The 21,641-nt window shown below is 54.0% G+C and overlaps 1 protein-coding gene across 1 annotated transcript; it reads right to left on the reverse strand.

The window, feature by feature from the left end:
• Nucleotides 1-1,999: 1,999 nt before the first annotated feature.
• Kash5 (KASH domain containing 5) lies at nt 2,000-20,158 on the reverse strand. Its single transcript, XM_042054047.1, has 20 exons — nt 19,880-20,158; nt 19,500-19,791; nt 16,172-16,276; nt 15,727-15,913; nt 15,296-15,360; nt 13,947-14,013; nt 13,599-13,760; nt 13,189-13,306; nt 12,907-12,957; nt 8,306-8,383; nt 8,042-8,098; nt 7,754-7,813; nt 7,333-7,397; nt 7,126-7,213; nt 6,695-6,811; nt 4,954-5,012; nt 3,516-3,561; nt 2,432-2,496; nt 2,244-2,360; nt 2,000-2,141 (listed from the first exon to the last, which is right to left on the reverse strand). Exons 1-20 carry the CDS (start codon nt 20,156-20,158, stop codon nt 2,000-2,002), a joined length of 2,220 nt encoding a protein of 739 aa, XP_041909981.1.
• Between the last annotated feature and the right edge of the window lie 1,483 nt (nt 20,159-21,641).

Raw genomic sequence — 21,641 nt, forward strand, 5'->3', positions numbered from 1 at the left:
GCCCAATAAAGAGCCTGCCCCGCAGCGACTGCGCCTTCTTGCTGAGCCGCCCTGGCAGGGGTGTATGGGGAGGGGCCCCTCCTCGTCCTCCCTGCTTTTCGCAGCCTCCGGGGTCCCTTTCCGAGTCTCTGCCCTCTCCAGATCCCGTCGCCACTCTGCTCTCCTTTTATCACAGTCGTGGGGCCCTGATCCAGCTCTGTGATGGGTCGAGGTTTTTCTTTTTTTCTTTTCTTTTTTTTCTTTCTCGAGACAGGGTTTCTCTGTGTAAGCCCTGGCTGTCCTGGAACTCACTCTTGTAGACCAGGCTGGCCTAGAACTCAGAGATCCTCCCAAATGCTAGGATTAAATGCGAGTATCACCACCGCCTGGGTCAGGTTTTTTTCCCTCCCCCCTTCTTAGGGTTTTCAAGACAGGGTTCCTTTTTGTAACAATCCTGGTTGTCCCGGAACTCACTTTGTAGACCAGGTTGGCCTCGAACTCACAGAGAACTGTCTGCCTCTGCAAGGCGTGTGCCACCACGCCACGCCCAGATAGGGTCGGAATTTCTTAACCTTTCTGGGCCTGTTCTTTAACGGGCCCAGGAGGTCTCCAAGGTTTTCGCAGGAGTTCGCGAGGTTCTGGGGAGCAGAAACCAATCAGAGCTCGTTGCTCCCGGAGCCCCATTCCCCCCCCAACATCGGTCTTTTCGGCGAGCACACGGGGCGAGCGGACCGCGCCCTGATTGGTCTAGAGCAGGTCGGAGAGTCCGCCCTTCTAAATTTGCATTTCCTGGAGGCGGACCGAATCCTCATTGGCCCTTACGCTGTGAGGGCGGAGCTGCTGCTTGCTGCTCGGAAGCCCGGGATACCGTGCAGAACCGGTTAGCGGGCGGCGCCTACAGCAATCCGGTTGGTAACGAGGCGCTACCTCACGCCCAGAAATCCTAGTTTTGACCGCTGTCTCCAACAGATCACACCAGGCTCACGTTTCTCCAAACCCTTTCCTCCCGCGGCTCCCTCCACCTTCCCGCCAGCTCAGGCCTGTCCTCCCGCACTTGGATCGGCTCAGACCTGGCTCCAACCCCCACCCGGCTCCACAGGCAGCGGGTCTCGTTCCCAGTGCTTGGGCCTGCCCTTATCAACCCTCTCCTGGGCACTGGGAACAGTTTATGGGCTGGGGTTCCAGTCCCACCTCTGCATCTTACTCGCAGAGCCCGCTGTGGCTGCCAGCCTGCCTTTCCTGAATCACCCACCCCTGGGTCTCCTTCCCGCGACCGGGCTGTCAGGCTAGCCGACTTCTCAGCCTGTAATATCCTCCCCTGCCGCATGTATCCCATCAGCGCCGCTTCTCAAAACTGAACGCGTGGGGTTGGGGGTGGTGTTCTCAGGCTGCACCCACTTGGCTCCCTTTGTAAATCATGGAAAAGCTAAGGATGCCGCCAGCGTTATTGGTGCAGGATCCTGTGGCGTGCTTAAGGTTCAGAGGCCCCTTCACAGCAGTCTGGCAACTCGAGGGCTCAGAGGCCTGCAAGCAGGAGGTCTTGCGTGACCCAGTGTTTTGTGGAGTTGCCAATGAGGAGCTGTGAGAGAAGCCTCTGGTTTGCCTGATTCAGACAAGCCCTGACTGAGCAGGCAGTGCACCTGCAGTGCAGGGCCAGCCCTGGTCCACAACCTCACTTGCAGCAGCGTTTACCACATAGACACAACTCAGGGACAGCGAGCTCTCCCCAGCCCAGCACCATGCTGCAGTAGCAGCTTGCGAAGCAGGAGAGGAGGATGGAAAAAGCCTAGGGACCTTGGGTCCCACTGTGACTCAACTGAGGCCCAGGTGCCCTCCTCCCTGAACTTGTTTGGTGAGGCAATCATCCTGTGCTGAAGTCGTTACTGCATGATTTGCTATTGTTAAGAAAACAGGGAAAAGCCAGGAGAGGTCATGGTCACATAAAAACAACTTAGGGATGTTGGCCCCGTGTCATGACCCTGAATCAGGGACAGAAAGAGGCACAGTGGGGTAAGGCATCTCACACTGGTGGGGGCTGCAGGTAGTAGAGCTGCAGGTGCGGCCAAGTGGGTGTCGGGGACTGGCTCAGCAGCAGGACGGAGAGCAGCAGCAGCAGCAGCAGGCCCAAGACGGGCGTGGGGATCAGTGGATGTTGGCTGATTCTGGAGGGGAGGCAGGAAAGGCTGAAGGTGGCCCCAGGGAGACTGGTCTTATCATCAACATGTGGCTCCCCTCCCGCTTCTAGAGACACCTGAAGGGCACACCTGAGCCCTGGGGAGTGCTGGGGGCGCAGGCAGTGCTGGGCCCAGGGCCTCTTGACTGGCACCAGCTCTCTCACCACAGGCATGAGGGCTTGTTGCACCTCTGGCACATCTTGACAGCTGGAAGGCAGACGGGTTGCTAGGTCTGGTCTGTCCTAGGTCCCTTTCCAGTTCCCATGTGTCCCCTTTACCTCTCAGGAGAGCTTCCTGGGTCAAGCTCATAGCGAGGGGTTCCCAGAGGGCTGGTGGGGCCAACCTGGGTGGAGAAAGGACACAGCACACCCACTCACTCATTCTGCAGAGGTTTCGGGCAGCACCCTGGATTCTGACTACACACACACACACACACACACACACACACGTGCGAGGCCACATGTCCCTGGTCAGGGATGATGACAGCCCTCCCCTTCACAGGGCTGACGGAATGGGGGAAAGAAGGCAGGGCTAGGACAGTGTCCGCGCAGTCGTCAATGAGGGTGTGAACTTTTAGCACTGCTCTCCCCCTCCCAACTGATCCTCTAAGTTCCTAGCCTCCGGGGGCAGTATTTGTGCTGGACACATATGCTGTGGCCAATTACTGAAGGCTCTGCCAGCCTGTTGCCACTCCTCCTGTCTCTCTGGAACCTTCCTGCCAGTCAGGGCTTCACATGCCCACGACAATGACAAACCAACTAGCATGTCACTCCCAACTGCTTGCTCCTGCTCCCATGTTGCCTGGCCCTGAACTGAGGGCAGAGAAAAAGAGCCGGACTCCTCACAGACAGGGCCTGAGTGTGACCAGGCAGGTCAGGACTCCAGAGCCTGCCCTCCATCCCTCAGCAAGCCCTGGACTCATCTCTCATCATGTTCCTTTACCTTCCCGTGAGCAGAGCTGGCCCGAGACCTCCATTTTGTCTAGCCGTGGAGAAAGGTGGAGCTGCCCAGGCCCACCACTGACCAATCACTGAGGCTACTAGTGCTCTGGTGAGTGGGACTGTGTGGGAGTTCGCAGTGCAGTGGGGGTGTAGAGTTAGCTGTGCGGCTCCAGGCTCAGACTGTGAGGACTACAGCCTATACAAATGTGGCTAGGGTCTCTGGGGAGCATCCTGGCTGGCAACTGCCTCCAGCCTCTCCCTTTCCATTCCCACCCCCGCCTCTCATTAACTGTACGGAGGGCCTTGTTATCGCCTGACCAAATGATTTTTCTGTCTGTTCCTGAGGACTTCAAGCTGGGGGGAAGGAGCTGGGCTGAGTTGCTCAGCTCTTAGGGATAGGAAGGGTGCGGGGATTGCCTACCAGAACCCAGCTCTCCTCCTCCTCCTTTTCCTGTCTTCTGGACAACCTACAGCAAACAGAGTCATTGGACACCTCTCCTCCCCAGTTCTCTTACCCACCGGAAGCTGCAGATACAATGGACCTCAGTCTGATGGGGGCTCCTGGGTATACTTTTCAGAGATTGAAAACAATCAAATCTGGGAGTTTGTGACCCCCAGAAGGCTCAGAAGCCCTTGACCTAGGCTTTCCTACTTGTCCCTTTCCTGATCCCCAGGCAGAAACGAAGTCTGTGCTTTACCCCCAATACCAGAGACCCCAGGGTATGTGGACTCTGGGCCCCCCTGTTGGGGGTGCGAGGCCATTTTTTAGCCTTGGTCTTTCAGCTCTTGTCAGAGACTGGGAAAGTACCTCCCCTCTCTCAGCTCTGAACCTCACTATTTGGGATACTCATGTCCAAACCACTTCTCTAGGTGTGCTAGCCCGGCTTCCCCAAGCCTGTGCTTCAGGGACACAGCTTTGGAGGCCCTGCTATCCAGCTCCAGAGGCTGATGGCTCTACAGGGACCCAAGTGCCCCTGACACCAGCCTAGGGATCAGGGATCTAATCCTGCAGCTGCTATCAAGCCAGTAGACTCAGAGACACAGCTGCTCCCAGCGCAGGCCCACTATACACTGCTGTGTGAGCCCCTGAAATGCTCATGTAGGCTGTAGGCTGTTGAGTCCCCATTTCCTTGAGGTCAGGTCCCAGCCTCATCCCATCTTGGGCTGCAGTGTTTGTTACCCCAGTCCTCTGCTGGGTGCCCCCCACCCCGGAAATGTGCTGATAGCAGTCCCATCCTTCCTCCTCCTATCCTCATGACGTAGGAGGAGGTCACACTGCTCAGAGCACCCAGGCAGCCCAATCTCAGCTCTGCCCAGGCAAGTCCAATTAGAGGTTGTATAGGGGCCTCATTAGCTGTGACAGCAGGAGTCTGGAGGAGGGGGGCCCCACAGGAAGCTGGGGGCACTGTGACCAGACATCCAGTGTTTTCCATTCTTACTCAAAGCCCGAGTAAGGCCTCAGAACACATCCCATCAGTCACAGAGCTGGACTCCGGGATCTATGGAGGCTCATAGAGGCCCCTCAAGGAAAGGGGGCCCAAGACTGGTTCTGGAGCCTGCAGGGTCTTCCATGTCTGGGAGCCCTCAAGGTGTCTATCAGCCTTGTTCCTGCATCTCGGGCTCCCTGTAGGGTAACAACTGCAAACCTATACCATCCAGGCTGGTCTTTGGGGTGCCCCCCACAGCCCCTGAAAGCCTCTCTGGGGTGTAGGTGTCTACCTCCTCTTGGAATTGCCAGGGTCAGGATGTGCCCACAGACTGAGGAGTGGAGGGGTATATTTATTCTGGCAGGGTGCTGTCGGTCCTCATCCTCTCAGCCAGAATCCACAGAGGAAGGGCTCCGTCAACCTACTCCTTACCTTGAGGATGGTGCTCTGCTTCCTTCTAGAGCATGCAGTGGCTCTCTCTGGAAGTTTCTCTGCAGAACATTAAGGTTTGGTCTCCTTATCTTCACACCAGTAGCCCAGCCAGATACCATCTACTTGAGGTCCAGACTGAGGTGGATGGCCCCAGGGATACAAGTGTTTAAGCTTCCCATGGGGCTCCCTCTCAGCACCAAAGAGAAGCCACATGTGCCATGGACACTGGTAACTCTACCTAGCTCCTTCTGAGGACCAGACATTAATGTTTCCAGGATGCCTCCGCCACCAGACTGTTCTCCTCGCTTCCCTCTGTGGGACTCAGGCTGCTCCCTGCTCCTCCGAAGGGCCCAGATCTAGAGACGTCTCTTTTGTGCCTGGGACCTCAGTCACAAACTCCACTAACCTGACACTTTTGTTACTGCTGTTCTGTTTTGTTGAGACAGGGTCTTGTGTTGCCCAAGCTGGTATGAGCTCATCATGTACAGAGGATGGCCTTGAACTCCTGCTTCTACTTCTACTGTGTGGCTACCTTGCCCCACATTTTTCTTTTTTTGAGATAGGATCTAACTCTATAGTTCAGGCCGACCTCAAATTCATGTTAAGCCTCTTGCTTATGCCTTCCCAGTTCCAGAACTGCAGAGTGAGTCACCACATCCATCTCAACAGTGACCTCCATGCCTGTGCACCTGGCCACCTCTGGTGGCCCCCAGATGTCCTCTAAGATGTCACTTCACATAAACTTTATGTCTCCCCCCACTCCTTTCTCAGCACTGCCCTCCTGCCCTGTCCCTACCCTGCCTGAGATGGGCACAATCCCCTTTGCCACTCACTGCCTCACCCAAGTCACACTGGCTGGTTAAACGTCCCCTCCCTGTCTCCCACCTCTGTCCCGGGCTGGCCCACTGGGGCTGACTTGTGTCTGGTGTCAGCTGTGTACGGAGCCAGCTGACTGGCTGGGGCACGCGGGCTTCTGCTCAGTGGTAGAGCACTTGCCTTACATAGTGCAGACTTGGGTTCTATCCTCAGGGAAAGAGGGAATCCAACCACGGTGAGCCTGCTAAGCTGCTACGTTTGCCTTTCTGCCTGCCCCAACCCTTTTTTTTTGAGACAAGGTCTCTGTGCAGCTCAGACTTATTTAAGTACTAAGTTTTTCTTTTCTTTTCTCTTTTTTTTTGGGGGGGGTGTTGAGACAGGGTTTCTGTGTGTAGCTCTGTCTGACCTGGAACTCATTCTGTAGACTAGTCTGGACTCGAACCCAGAGATCTGCCTTCCTCTGCCTCTCAAGTGCTGAGATTAAAGGTGCATGCTACCACAGCCCAGCAACTTTTTGCTTCTCCCACTCCCGATAGGGTTTCTCTGTAGCTTTGGAGCCTGTCCTGGAACTTGCTCTTTAGACCAGGCTGGCCTTGGAATCAGAGATCTGCCTGCCTCTGTTTCCCAAATGCTGGAATTAAAGCATTTTAATCCACTGCCCGGCCCCAGCAGCTTTTCTTAAAGATACTTCACGTCTTCCACAATATGAACAATTGTAAATAAGGGATTCATGACAGGATTTCTACAGGGCTGCTTAGTTTGCCTGTCCCTTGAGGGCAGGGGTGTGTCCTGTTGGCTGGGGCTGCTTCCTTAGAGTTAAACTCAGGAGTAGACAACACAGCAAGAGGGCTAGAAGAGTCAGTGGGATCCTGCAATCCCCTTGGGTGCCCCAGGACTTTTGTGGCCCAGAGACTCCGCTGCTTACCTGTTCCCTAGCAGGGTCCTCAGAGGGAAACTCAGCTTCCTCATGTGGCTCAGCCTCCTCCCACTGCCACACTCCATACAGAGGACTGGAGAGGCCAACACCTGATGCGTCCTGTTCCTAGAAACAGAAGTTGTATCTAAACCTTGCAGGGCCAGAGCAAGGTGCAGAGGGAATTGGTGATGGGGCCATAGATTGGTAGGAGATGTTAGGGAACATGGCCACAGGGAGTTTTCACGGCTGAGGTTGAGGCAGAGCAAGCTGGAGAAGGGCAGGTGACTGGGAGGTGCTACGGCAGCAGTGTGAGCCAGAGTCACCAAGTGCCAAGTACCCAGCCCTTTGGGACTGCGAGCCAGAAGTGAGGGTCTGCACAGGGACACATGGAGTTTCTGCCTTGGTGTCCTCTAGAACATTCCACGGAAGATTCAGCCTACCTGCCGGATAGCCTGAATCTCCAAGTCCAGTGACGGGGGTGCTGCCATGATCCAGCCCATTCTTCCCACCTCAGCCTGTTCCAGGAGCCTGGCCACACAGGGGGGAGTCCTATCTTTTGGACCAGTCTGCAACCTTTACCCTGCCCCTTTCATGCCTGACCATCCTCCCCTCCACGGCGACCTGTCCCCTCCTGACTATCCACTCACTCTTCTGGGCCTTCCTGGCTCAGACTCAACTGCTCCTCCAAGTTTGAGATTTCTTGCCTTAGTTCCTGCAAGGAAGGCAGAGCATGGTCTCTGGTGGAGCCCCACATATCTTGGGCTCCTCTTGCCAGACACATATTGCCAAGGGAGCAGGATGAAGAAGCAGTGGCAGAAACTCACAAAGAGCACAGAAGCCAAGCCCAGAAGATAAAGCACAGCCAGGAACATCACAAAAGCAGAACAGACTCAGAGAAAACTGACAACGGAGCCACCTGGGCAGACTCTGCCCAGGGAGGGGCCAGGAGCTCCCAGAGGTGAGTGCTGTGGGATGCAGAGTGAGGAAGGGAGGGGCAGAGAGAGGTAGTGGTCTAGTGGGGAGGAAAGCAGCAGATGCTGAGACCCCATAAAGATGGGCACTTGTTACCTGGGTGGTGGTTCTGTACTCCTCTAGAGTCTGGGCCAGACTCTCTGCATGGCGGGTACGCTGGGGAACAGAGGCAGGGTTCAGTCCCCTAAGACATGAAGCTGCTGAAGTGGGGGCTGGCTGAGTTGGGAAAGCCTGGGGCAGAGGCTTCCAGACCCTGCAGGCCATGAGACCCAAGGAGGCCTGTCTGGGCTGCTTGCCCAGGGCTCAGCGCTGGGTGGGCTCCTGGCACACAAGGCAGGGGCTAGGAAGGCATGGTAGGTGCAGGTCCGCCGCCCTGGCCCTCACCTCTGAGAGGACTGCCTCACGCTGACAAATGAGCTGTTCGCACTCACGGAGCTGCCGCTGCCAAGGAAGAAGCCTGTCAATTCTCCACCCAGCCTCCAAGAGGCCCCCACATCTCCCCTCAGCCTCCAGTGACATCCATGGGGGTCAGCTGCTCTGCCTGAGCAGCCCTGAGGTGTGTGGAGTCTGATGCCAGAGCCTCTTCTCAGCAGCTGCAGTGCTAACTTGGGTGTGGGGAGGTGAGCAGTCCCCGCACAAATGTTGCACCTTCAAAGCATCTTTCTCTGTGGCCAGCTCCTCACTCCGCCTCTTCACTCCATCTCGCTCTGCTAGTAGCTTCCCATTCTGGAGGGAGGAACAGCCTTGCTTACTTACTGCCATGTATGCACCCCAGTTAGCCCTTTCTTCTCCCCCTGCCCTGCTGGGACCTCAGCTGGAATTTCCATTTTCCCACTGATCAGGGGACAACAGGATGTCATGGGGGCCCTGCGAACAGTAACTTCCAACCCTCTTCCCATTTCTAAAGACAAAGGCAGCTCAGGCACAGAGGGCTGAGGAGCTGATCCCAGACCACACAGCTCTGCTACTTATGATGACAGAGAGCAGAGTCAGCAGAGCCCTGCGCCTCCTCTAAGTGTTAGAGATGAGCACTTATAGATACTTAAAGAAACTCATGTTTCCTACCATACAAAACTAAAGGAAAGTATAATGAGCCCAGAACACATACACGCACACATGCACACACACACAATATCAATATATAGCTTGGGCAGGCTTTGAACTTGTGATCCTCCTGCTTCAGTGGGTAGGGCCACCACACCTAATCTCCATGCCCAGCTCCAGTGGTTTCTTCTTTATCCATATCTTTTGCTTTCCTGTCCAGTTTCCCCTGGAGCAACCTCAGTGTTTACCTACTCATACAATTATTTCCTTTAGCAAAACCATAGTCTGCGATGTCCAGTCCCACCTCTAACACTCAGCCTCTGGGGGAAAAGGACATGTGAGAAGTAGATAATGCAAAGCTCGCTGAGGAGGCCCAAGCAGGGCTTGATGAGAGGTGGTGCCTGTGCTGAGCCTCCCAAGGTCCCAGTGGGACCTCAGAATAAAATGGCTTAGAGCTGGGTGTGAGGAAATACACCTATCATCTCAGCACCAGGGAAGCTGAGGTTGGAGGGCTGATTTGAGTACCAGGCCAGCCTGGGTCACATAACAAGAACTTGTCTCAAAAATTAAAAAAAAAAAAATAAAAGAATGGGTGGTGGTGGTGCACACCTTTAATCCCAGCACTCGGGAGGAAGAGGCAGGCGGATCTCTGTGAGGTCAACCTGGTCTACAGAGCGAGTTCCAGGACAGCCAGGGCTGTTATATGGGAGAAACCTGCCTTGGAAAAACAAACAAACAAACAAACAAAAAACAAAAAGGAAAGAAGGAAGGAAGGAAGGAAGAACATGAGCACGAAGGAAGAACATGAGCACTCAGAGTCCCAGGCCCCAGGCCCCTGAAGTCTGGCAAACCTCATCCTTCTCCAGAGCCCAGGAGACAGAGGCCAGCTCTTCTGGTCTCCAGCCTGTCCCTGCCCCAGGTCCCTCATGGCAGCAGCCTGGGCTGCCTGGGTGAAGGGTAGAGGAAGGACAGCTGGGAGTGCTGTGTCAACACCTGTCTACCTGGTGGTGGGGGGGGACCAAAAACACCCTGCAGTCTCCTGCAGAAGCACTGGCTGTGGGTTTTTGGGATTCAGCCAGCAGTCAGACCATTGGAGGCTGAGTGTCCTGTTACCCTCCCAGGCCCTGCTGTAACCTGAGATCTCAATCTCTAGATCCCAGTGGGTAGCTGCAGCAGGCCAGCAAGGAGCTGAGAATAGCTTCAGCTACGGAATTAGATGCCTAGGGACATTTCTCTGCAGGCATAGGGCCTGGGGCAGGAGTCGGGTGCTGGTGGCCTGTTCACTGGGCTGGCTTTGGCTGATTGTGTGACAATGACAAGGAAACCTGGCTGCTGAAGGAACAGCTGCCCCAGCCCCTCCTGGCTGTCTCAGCTCCAGACTGAAGGCAAGACTTCGTCCCAGGCCCCTTGCAGCTGTGGTTTAGGGTCCTCCCCAGCCAATGATATGGTGAAGATGACTGCTGACATAGCAGAGAGAGGCAGGAGTGTGTGTGTGAGTGTGTGAGTGTGTGTGTGAGAGTGTGTGTGTGTGTGTGTGTGTGAGAGTGTATGTGTGAGAGTGTGTGTGTGTGAGTGTGTGAGTGTGTGAGTGTGTATGTGTGAGAGTGTGTGTGTGAGTGTGTGTGTGAGAGTGTGTGTGTGAGTGTGTGTGTGGGGGGAGCTGGTGCCTCCCACCTGCATTAAGCCATCTGTGACTATGAAGCCACAAGCAGGAAAAAACGCTGTCAAGAGACTGGGTATGCAGGAGCTTGCCTTACCTGCTAAGGCAGAAGGATTAGGAGTTCAAAGCCAGCCTGCACACTGCACAGTGAGACCCTGCTATAAAAACCCCACAGCTGGGGATATGGCTCAGTGTTGCTTGCCTAACACATGTGATTCTGGGTTCCATTCTCAGCGTACTCTCACTTAAGAAAAAAAAAAAGCCAGGACTAGAGAGATGGTTTAGCAGTTAAGAACACTGGCTGATCTTCTAGAGGACCTGAGTTCAATTCCCAGCAACCACTTGGTGGCTCACAACCATCTATAATGGTATCTGATGCCTTCTTCTGGCATGCAGGCATACATACAGAACACTCATACATAAAAAACAAACAAACAGAATTTAAAAAAGGAAGAAAAAGAAAAAAGCCGTCGAGCCACCAGATAACCCAGACATCAGAAACTACTTTGGGCAGAGCTGGCATGTAGCAGCCCCCCGGTGCTGCAGACACCAGAGGGCAGGACAACCATCACAACTGGGTGCCTGGGAGCTATGACAAGGGCCCTGCAGGATTGTCTCCTTAATTCTTCCCTCCTTTGGTGACAGGGTCCCTCTACATAACTCTGGTTGTCCTGAAACTAACTTGTTAGACCACACAAGCCTTGAGCTCACAGAGTTTGCCTGCCTCTGCCTCCCAAGTGTTGGGATAAGATTTCCTTCTTTCTTAAAAAAAAATATTCTGGGGGCTGGAGAGATGGCACAGTGGTTAAGAGCACTGGCTGTTCTTCCAGAGGACCCAGGTTCAATTTGCAGCACCCATATGGTAGCTCATAACCGTCTGTAGCCAGTTCCAGAGGATCCCACACCCTCTTCTGGTCTCTACAGGGACTAGGCACTCACATGATGCACAGACAGACAGAAAACACTCAGACATAAAATAGATTCTTTAAAAAAATGTTCTCTAAGATATTTATATTTTACGGCTGAATGCAGGTTTCAAAGCAGCAACCGTCCTGCCCAGGGACTCCCATTCCCCGGGAAGGGGACGACAGTTTACAAAGGAGCCCCTGGAAAGTAAACAAGTGAAATCTAGGGTACAGACACAGGACAGAGACTCAGGATAGGAGCTAGGGCCCACAAAGCAGAGAACTTCTAGCTGGGGCTGAAAAGCCAGAGAATGGTTCAGAGGCCCTGAGCCGTGACTGGCAAGGAGGGGGAACCTTGGAACCATGGGACACCTGATTCTGAGTGAGCTTCCCTCCCAGCTCACACAGAGCTACTGCAGGGCAGCAGAGGTAGACCACACAGGTGCAGCTGTGTGTCTGCACAGGAAAGCAGCCAGTTCCCCTGGGTAACCCAGGAGAGGAGATGGGCACAGCAGGTGGCTCAACAGCTAAACCCAGATTTGAAGGCAATTCTGGCCTGCCCATGGATGGCTAAGTAGATGGAACGAAGGCTGTCCATCTGCAAGGACAGCAGAGGATGGGTGTCAAGTGAGGGCCGAAGCTGCCTGGGATGTGAACCCACCATGGATCTGCAACTGATCTGCTACCTTGGGGAGGAGGGATATCATTTAACGTTAGATGAATTTCAATATGGACAAGAACTCAGAGTGAACAGGGACTTAAATCGGTTGTAGGGACTGGTTTTCAGGAAAACACGGTCCCTTCACCATTAATACAACCTAACTGTGCAGGCTCCTTCTGGCTCCTGGAGAACACCCAGGCCTGGTGGCTGCTTGCCCATCTCTAACACCACCAAAATGAAAAACAGAAACAAAAGCTTAGAAGGGAAGGAAAGAGTCACAGGCCTGAAAGTGGCCCATCATGCTCCTGGGAGTGACTTCAAGGCTTATGCTTAAAAAACGTTTGAAAGAGCGGGTGGTGGTGGCGCACGCCTTTAATCCCAGCACTCAGGAGGAAGAGGCAGGCAGATCTCTGTGAGTTCGAGGCCAGCCTGGTCTACAAGAGCTAGTTCCAGGACAGGCTCCAAAGCTACAGAGAAATCCTGTCTTGAAAAAACCAAAACAAGCAACAAACAAACAAACAAAAAACCGTTTAAACTGCCTCACAGTTTCACTTGCACTGCCAGGGATCAAACCCACAACATACTGATATAAATAATGATATCTGATTTTTTTTCAGATAGTCTTGTTATATAGCTCAGGCTGGCCTTGAAATCAAAATCCTCCTGCTTCAGATTCCCTAATACTGGGATGACAGGCATGGAACACTTTGCCAGTTTGCAGGATTTTACTGCATACACCCTACATCTCCTATCTTGAGTTAGGAACTTTCTAAATATCTTCTGGTTTAAACCTCACACTACCCCATGAAGTGAAGCCACTGGCTTGCTCCCGATGGTGAGCACCATAATGCAGACAAGGGAAGAACTGGCTAGGGCCTCAACATGAACCCAGGGACTAACACAGCCTGTGGGATGCTGGGCCCCCTTGGTTTGCAGGACAGGGCCAAGAACCCTTAAAGAAGGATGGGCCTCAGCTTACCTCCTCCTGTAGCGTCTCCACCTCAGCCACCAGGTGCTGCTGCTCCTTCTCCTGGCCCACCCCAGAGAGGATAGAATCAGTTCTAGCCCTGCTCCATCATCCTCCCTGAGGATGGAGTGCAGTCAGGGCCTGCATCACTCAAGAGTTGGGTTGAGGAGGGTTCATGAGGGATGGCAGGTAGGCCTGGGGGGAGTGTGGGTGAACAGGACCTGGAGTCAGGTAACCTTTGCCCCTTCACCTCTGTCCTTTTGCTGAAAGCAGATGTGCTCTGCCAGCACTCACTGTGTGCCGGGCCTGGGCCATCAGGCTGCGATTCTGCTCTTCCAGGCTCTTGGCCAGAGTCTTCAGGTCCTCTAGTTCTTCATCCAAAGCCTTGGCCACCTGCAGGGCCTGCTGGGTGCTGACGGGTGGCACACATGTGAGTGGAGGCAGGCAGAGAAGCAGAGCAGAACATCCCAAACTATGAGGGAGTCTATGACCAGACGCAAGCTAAGCCAGGGCAGAGAGAAAAGGACAGGGGCATGCAGTGTGGGGTGGAGACACTGGAGGAAGGGAGCATGGGGTTACACAGGAAAGAAAGAAAGGAGGTAGAGGACAGAGAATGACAGCAAAAACTGAGAGACAGTCAGAATGAACCCAAAAGGCCAGAGGCAAGATGCAGATAGAGGGAAATGGAAGACATAGGCTCTCACCTTCGCAGCTGCTTGCGCAGGGATGCAATCTCCTCCCCTAGACGCGCTGAACCCTCCTCAGCAGTCTCAACGCTGTGCTGCAGCTTGGCGTTCTCACCAGCGAGGCGCCGGTTGCTGAGCTCCAGGTCCTCCAGGCTGCTCAGCAACTCAGCTGTGGCAGGCCTGAGGGCAGCAAGGGCCTAGTCACCAGCCAGCCGTGCTCCTGCTCCCACCCCCCAGGTTCCTCTGAAGACAAATCAGAATGAGACTCTAAGGCTCCTCTGAGCCAAAAGACACCAATCTCCCCACTTCCTGGCCTCAGACAGGCTCGAGAAAATGGAGTGGGAAGGGGGTGGGGAGGACAAGCACCCCTCAGGCCTGGGGTCTTCTCCTCCAAAGCTCTCTAAGTTGGCTGGCTCCTCAGCTTCTGGGCATGCTGGAAAGGGAGAAACAAACAAGAGGAGGTTGGACTCTCTGGTGACTTTAAAAATTGGGGTACCCAAGGACCCTGAGGTTGTTTCAGGACTCCATGTGTAGCTTTGGGGTTCCCTGGCCTGAATTACTCTTATTACACAGGCTGCTTGCTCATGTTCGCCTGGAGCTAGTCTAGTCATGTCTTCAGAGCCAGTCACCAGGGGCACCTCTGCTTCCCCAAGCCCATTCTTCTGTTCCCAGCTTTCCCCAGAATTTTTTGTTTTGTTTTTTGTTTTGTTGTTATTATTGTTTTCAAGACAGGGTTTCTCTGTATTTTTGGAGCCTGTCCTGGAACTCGCTCTGTAGACCAGGCTGGCCTCGAACTCACAGAGATCCACCTGTCTCTGCCTCGTAAGTGCTGGGATTACAGTACTTTTAAGGCCCCCAGGTACTCATCAGCCCGTCTGCCGTCTTTTGAGTCCAGCCCATAAGACTCTACACTACCACGCCCACCCTCACTCTCCCTCACTCTCTCCCTAGGCACTCCCCAGCCTCTGCCTAAGCCTCCTTTCTCTCTCTGTCTTTCCCTACTTGACCTGGCCTACCCCTCTACTGCTCACAGACCTCCCTGGCCCCCAAGACTGAAGAAGCCTCAAGGTTCAAGAGAATACCAATAACTGGGTGTGGTGGCACCTTTAATTCTAGCAGTCTGTAAGTTCAAGGCCAGCCTGGTCCATACACAGTGAGTTCCAGCACAGCCAGGGATACACAGAGAAACCCTGTCTCAAAAAAACCCAAACTGGAACCAAATCAAACAAACAGAAAAAGAGAATGCCAAGAAAGCTGCAGGCTGGGTTCTGGAGGGTCACTTTTAGAGGTGCACCTCTGAGGTGTGCGCCCAGTATCGTAGCATAGGGCTGGAATACAGCCGGACAGGTGCCTGCTCCCAAGGAAAGGCAGCAGGTGTAAGAGGTGTGTGTGGGCAGGGCCAAGAGGAGGAGCCTGACAGGGCAACAGTACCCTGCACCATGGGAAGAGTTCCACAGGGCAGGTGCCTCAGCTGGAGAGCAAGGAAGCTGCAGTCTCCTCAGCCTCTGCACTACGGCTGGAGCTGGCGGAGGAATGGAAAACCTGACCCCAATGTCCAGGATGAGGGGACTGTCCCACAGAGACACCTCTGCTGCAGGCTGAGCAAAGGCCCCGGTTGTCTCTTTAGCCTTGCTGTGTGGAGCCAGTAGATGAGAGGTTTCTGCTAACCCCCCCACTGACCCCTGCCACCCGCCTCCTTCTATAAATAGTCTCACCAGATGGCAGGTGTGGAGAAGTTAGGGCTCCCCCGAAGGCCATCTCCTCTGCCCGCTCTAATCCCCTGTATCAAAGGCAAGAGGCTCAGATCCCCTGCAGCCACCATATCCATGACCTGTGTCTGCAGAGGTCTGGGTGGTGGAAGGGAGGGCAGGCGGGTGAGAGTGGCTTTATGGGCTGAGGGTAAGGCCAGATGGCAGGGCCTGGGCTGTGAATGACAGCTCTTGCTACTGTCAGTCCTTTCTAGTTCTATATCCTGGATCTCTGCACCATCATCCAAGGTCTCAGACCCCTTCAGCCCTCCATATCTTCTCACAGGTCTTTTCTTTGCCTCAAGTCAACCACATGGGCTTCCTGGGTCTAACTGGTACTAGCTGCAGAGCAAACTTGCAAGACTTCCCAGGCGCGAGGCTGTGGTGTAGGGACTCACCCATGCAACTGACAGGCAGCAATCCAGTCCCGCATGACCACCAGAAAGGTGTCCAATTCCACAGTAGCTCCTTCACCCTTCCCATAAGGGTCTAAGCTTCGGGCCAGTGTTTGGAGACGCACATCCTGGGGGCCTTGCCCTGTCACAGCCTCCAGGTAGGCCAGGAGGTGGGTTACAGCCACAGTGCCTGTGACAGAGCATGGTGGGGCGGGAACAGTATCTGTCATCAGTGGGTTTGGTGACACTCCTGCTCCACAACATGTAGAAGAGCCCGGGGCAAGTCCCTCCCCTGGTCAAGTTTCCCAATCCATCTCAGAGTGGACAAAGAGCATGAGGCAGGAGGACAGTACCTACTGCTGTACCCGGCGAGAGGCTAACTCCGTCCCCTGGAGGAACCCTAAGGAGGGATTCAGCACAACCCTCCCTGTGGCTCCCCAGCCCCCACCTGTCTTGTGAGGGTCACAGGCTTCAAATGTGGAGTTAAGGATCTGTTCCTCCAGGCTGAGCAGTGGTCCTGAGGTCACTTCTTCAGGCTGCTCCCAGAGGTACACTGCAGAGAAGAGAGGACCCAGCCCATGTGAGCGAACACCAGGGTCCTCTGCCTAATACCCTGGCTCTGCTGAGTTGGAGGATCATTTACTCAGAGCTGTCTGTGGTTGGGACTGGTAAAGGATAGGAGGAGGCTTCCAGTAAGGTGGCAACATGAGGGTTTTTGAGTCACTGATCCCAAGTGGTTCCTATCTCTCAGGCCAGGGAGTGCCCCCTGCTGTCTGTCTAACGTTTTGTATCCAATGGGCTCAGGAGCCATTAATGAGCTCTGAGATAACCCTCACTCACCTCTGCCCTTCTCCAGCCTCCCAGACTATGGGCAGAGGGGACCAGGGCTAAGGAAAACAAGGAGGAGGATTCTGGGAAGAGCCAGGAACAATCCGATAAGGCGTGGGCAGCCTAGATCGATCCCGCCTGCTGCAGCCCTTCTTCCAGTTCCCCAGGGACCAGGTCTCTTGTCTCTACATCCCTAGCATGGCGTCATCAGAGCTGAAGGAGCTCAGGCCCAGCACCGAGAGGAAGAGGAGGGATGGGGCTGTCTCAGCGGGGTAGCAGGGGACTGGTTAGGAGCTAAACCTCCTGTCAGACTCCCAGTCAGCAGCACCACAGCAAAGTCTGTGGCAAGACTTTTCTTTGGGAGGTCTGTTTCCATGCCAGTAAAATCCTGCCTTGAGAGGACTGAGGGGGCTGCTCTGTGCCCACGTGTGAAGGTGTGTGTGCATGCATGTGTGTGTTGTGTGTGTTGGCAGAGCAGCTCTCACCTGGCTCAGGTCCATTGTGTGTCTATGTGCCTATCTTCTGGGATCTGTTGGTCTTCAGCTATATTCACACTGCATGAATACAGCAGGCACTCAATAAATGCTCCATGTCATAGAGTGTCTCCAAATTAGAGGAGGCTTTCATACCCCTCACTGGCCTGGCTTGCTGGGATGATGCCTACTGCACATGGCTGCAGGGCTAGAGGCTGAGCTGGGGATGAAGTGAGCAACCTGCTCCACACCCCCAGCAGGCTCCCTCAGCAGTGACCTTTAGGAAAGCTCCCTCCCTCCTAGAGAAGAATGGATAAAGTGTGTGCAGGCCCTCTGCTTGGCACATAACCACAGGCACTTATGGAGCGTCAGAACCATGGCAGCTGCTGTTCCTAGCGATGAGTCTGAGGCAGGAGCATCAGAGCTGCCGAAGTCGCCTTCCTCACAGGAGAGCCCCTCTCACTCTCACACTTCCAGGGTTCAGGGCACTGGTCTGACCTGGACCCTTCCTGGCTCCCATGGGAGGGCATAAGGGGCCCAGGTTAGTTAGGGAGGTGGACTTGGGCTGGCTCCATGTTACAAGGGAGAACTTTACTATGGCCAAGTAAGGCCACTGGTACACAGCCCCTTCCCAAGAGAGACTGTTTATTCCCCTCCTCCTTCATTTCCCAGCTCTGCCCTGCCTTGCTTTTTTTTTTCTTTCTTTTTTTGTGAGGATGCTGGATCCCCTGGGATTGGAGTTACAGACAGTTGTGAGCTGCCATGTAGGTGCTGGGAATTAAACCCAAGTCCTCTAGAAGAACAGTCAGTGCTCTCAACCACTGAGCCATCTCTCCAGTCTCTTTTCTTTTTTTAAGACAAGAGTTTCTCTGTGTACCCGTGTCTGTCCTAGAAGTCACTCTATATATCAGACAGGCCTCGAACTCACAGAGATCAACTTGCCTTGCTGGGATTAAAGGTGTGTGCCACCACCGCCCAGCTCAACTTTTCTTTCGGGATCTTTCTTCTTCTTCTTCTTCCCCAACCTCTCTCATATGTCCAGCCTCTGTCCTCTGTCCCTCGATCCTGTTTTCTCCTGTCCTCCATCTTGTTCCAGTGTCTTCTCTCTCCTTTGCCATCCCTGTCTTTCAACCTTTGCGCTTTCCGTGTGAGTTCTTCCCTTTCCCAGGGCAGGAGTAGACTTGGCTATGGTCACAGTTCCTGGTGGCCACACGCCCTCTGCTGGTGCATTCCCCTAAGCCAGGCTGCCTTCTAGTCCTAGCACGCTGGTACCTGTCTACCTGTAAAGCCTTATTTGCAGAGGTTACTCCTGAGGCTGAGGTGCAGGTCTCAGCCTTGAGCAAAGCTGCAGGCCCACTTGTGGACACCCAGGAGCAAAGGTAAGATACTCCTGCAATGACCCCAATTGCCTATCTAGAGGCAAGAGGTTCTTAATCAGACTGGCTCTCCCTGTTAGCGCATCCTCAGGAGATGGAGAGAGAGCAATTAGAGATGAGGTGAGGGAAGAGACCATGACAGCAGAGGAAGGAGAGATACTTGGGAACAGAGCTGCTGAGACAGGGCAGAAAAGAGAAGAGGAGTGAGAGAAGACAGAGGCTGGCCCACAGTGTCCTGGCGTCCACACCTGCGTATCTGCATCCACCTACAAGGCACCGAGCTTCCAAGTGCTCTGAGGTGGCAGCACCAGTGGGCAGAGGCTGACTGCACGGGAGCAGGCCAAGATGGAGCGGCGTGCTCTGTGAGTGGGAAGCAGCACACACTAGCTCTCAAAGATGTTTTAAAACACAGGAATAACTCAGCATATTTTTATGCTGCTTAATGCAGAAAACAGTTTGTAATTGTAGAGTTAAATAAAGTCAGTTAACACCGTTCGCATCACCTTTCTATCATCTTGCCTTAGCCCCTCAGTTCCAGGACTGCAGCCCTTGCCAACTCTTCTAAGAAGTTAAAAGTCACATTTGTAAGCTGAGCACAGTAGCACACACATGCAGTCTCAGCGCACGAGAAGAGGTAGGAGGGTGAAAGTGCAGAGCCAGACCTGTCTCAGAGACAAAAACAGCTCAGTGCTGATTCCTAACACACACAAAGCCCTAGATTCCATTTCCTGAACTGTAAGACTGTCTATATGTGCGTGTGCACACGGACACACACGCACATGTGCAAACACCCACTGGGGAATACCGGCAAGAGGGGCATAAGGTTTGTGGAGCCGTGCTCTAAGCAGGTGGCAGACAGATGCCAGTGTGGGAAGGTACAGCAGGAGAGAGAGGGCCAGGGCTCTTGTTTTACCCAAAGGAAAGGTAACACAGTCACAGGAGGAGTTGGTGGAAGAGGGGGACGTTACGTGTGCGGAGCCTCCTGTCCCCAGTAGCCCTCCAGAGAGGAGGAACTGGGAGCAGACATGGGCAAGCACTCGGGTGACACTTATCCCACCTCTCCTGCTCCCTCTTCCTCCTCTTCCAGGTAGACACCTACTTGGTTCAGTGGAACTAGCCGGGGCCTCTGGCAGGTCCATGGACCACTCCTGCGCGTCTGTCGCTGCTGCTGAAGTTCTCCTCTCCGCTCTGCTGCAGGGAGGGCTGGGAAAGGGGCAGCCTGCCCAGATAGCTCCTACAAGGACAGGCAGAGTGATGGTTTCCTCAGACCAGCCGAGCTCTAACGCTCCATCTCTGCCCCAGGCCCCCAGGGTTCTCAGAACCTGTTTGCCATTCCCACCCCAACTCCAACCTGTTTTATGGGTTTGAGGTATGGGGTGGCAACCTGGGCACTGAGAGCAGGTAGCAAGATCAAAGGGGGAGGCAAGAGGGTGGGGCTAACTGCTGCCCCAGGCCTTGTGGCCACCTCTGTTCCCCTACCAAGTCACCATCCCTGTCCTTGCGACTCTGCCTTGTGCCGGTCTCACTTTCCTCACAGTCTTGCCTGAGGTCCTTCTCTCCAGCCCCATGGCCCAGCCTCCTCCTAGGCTCCAGTCCATCCCCACAAGCTGCAGAGCTGACCTGCCTGCCTGGACATTGTTTCCCATCACTTTGGGGTGAGAACCTGCTTGGGTCTAGCAGCAGAGGCACAGTGTGGCCTGGCTTAGCTGCTTTCTCTCCCCAGATCATGCTGTATTTTCTAGCAGCTTTAACCTGCATTGCGTTCTGTAAAGTGGCCTGTGGCCCCTCCTATGGTCTCTGCCTTCCTGTCTCGTTGCCTAGAAACATCTCACTCCTCCTGAGCTGAACACCAAGCTCAACAGGCTCCTATACTGCCTAGAGACTGCCCATCTGATCCTGGATTTGAGCCACTTTCAGCCTTGCTCTCCCCTGCTTCCATAGACTTTTCTCAGTAAGCCACACTGTCAGTCTTTCATTGGTGGGTGCTAGGCAACTGCTATATGCTGAAGCACACCCAGTCCCTCACTAGTCAGGGCCTTTACTGCTAAGCTGACTCCAGGCTTCTCACTGAAACAAGCCCACCCTATGACGGCCAGCTTGGCCTTGAATCTGTGCTCTTTCTGCCACACCAGGAATATGTATCACAGGACTGCTGCTTCCTTGCCTTTTTTCCTTTTAGGTGTATTTTTTATTTTATGTTTGAGTGTATTGTCTGCATGTGTGTGTGTGTGTGATACCTTTGGTGGCCAGAGGAGGGAATCAGCTCCCCTGGAACGGGAGATACAGATGGCTGTGGACTGCCGTGTGGGTGCTGGGATAAATTTGCAGATGGCTGTGGACTGCCATGTGGGTCTGGGATGGAGTTACAGATGGCTGTGGACTGCCGTGTGGATCTAGGAATGAAACTGGGTCATTTGTAAGAGTAGTGTTTCAGGTTTGTTTTTTGAAAAAACAAAACAAGGTCCCTCTTTATAGCCCTCACTGGCCCGGAACTTGCCACAAAGACCAGCCCAGCTTTGAACTCTGAGATCCACCTGCTTTAGAGTGCTGGGATTAAAGGTGTGAACCATCCAGGTGACACAGAACAAGTGCTCTTAACCACTGAGCCATGCTTCCTCTCCATCAGTGGTCTCCATGTCCCCAGGCCTGCTGCTCCCTGGGTTCCCAGCTCCCGGCCTGACCCTCACAGGCTCTTGTCAACATAGGGATCCCTCCTCTGCACCCTGACAGGGCTGGCTTGCTCCTCTTACAGTCAGGTCAGTTGGTGTCACTTTCGCCAGGTGGTGGTGCACACCTTAAATCCCAGCACTTGAGAGGCAGAGACAGGTGGATCTCTGTGAGTTCGAGGCCAGCCTGGTCTACAGAGTAAATTCCAGGACAGCCAATACTACTGCACATAGAGACCCTGTCTTGAAAAACAAACAAAACCCCCAAACAAACAAACAAACAAAAACCCAACCAGTTGGTGGTGGTGGCACACACCTTTAATCCCAGCCCTTGGGAGAGGCAGGCAGATCTCTGCGAGTTCGAGGCCAGCCTGGTCTACAAGAGCTTCCAGGACAGGCTCCAAAATGACAGAGAAACCCTATCTCAAAAAACAAAACAAAAAAAACCCCAAAAACCAATCAACCAAACAAATGAAAATAAAAGGGTCACCTTCAAGAGAAAGGGCAATTCCACCAGGTGCTAGGCAACAGTATCCTTGAGGCTGAGAGGGCACCTAGGGCCAAGGGTCAGAGGG

This window comes from Arvicola amphibius, chromosome 12, assembly GCF_903992535.2.
Source record: "Arvicola amphibius chromosome 12, mArvAmp1.2, whole genome shotgun sequence".
In the NCBI taxonomy this organism is placed as follows: Eukaryota; Metazoa; Chordata; class Mammalia; order Rodentia; family Cricetidae; genus Arvicola; species Arvicola amphibius.

Excerpts from the sequence above, each read along its gene's own strand:
- Kash5 (XM_042054047.1), bottom strand. The coding sequence starts at position 20,158 with ATGCAGGTTAAAGCTGCTAGAAAATACAGCATGATCTGGGGAGAGAAA. Across the intron at positions 15,914-16,171 it reads CTGTGACCCTCACAAGACAG|GCACTGTGGCTGTAACCCAC; the intron begins GTGGGGGCTGGG and ends GCTCTGTCACAG. Across the intron at positions 14,014-15,295 it reads TTCTCCACACCTGCCATCTG|CATGCCCAGAAGCTGAGGAG; the intron begins GTGAGACTATTT and ends CTCCCTTTCCAG.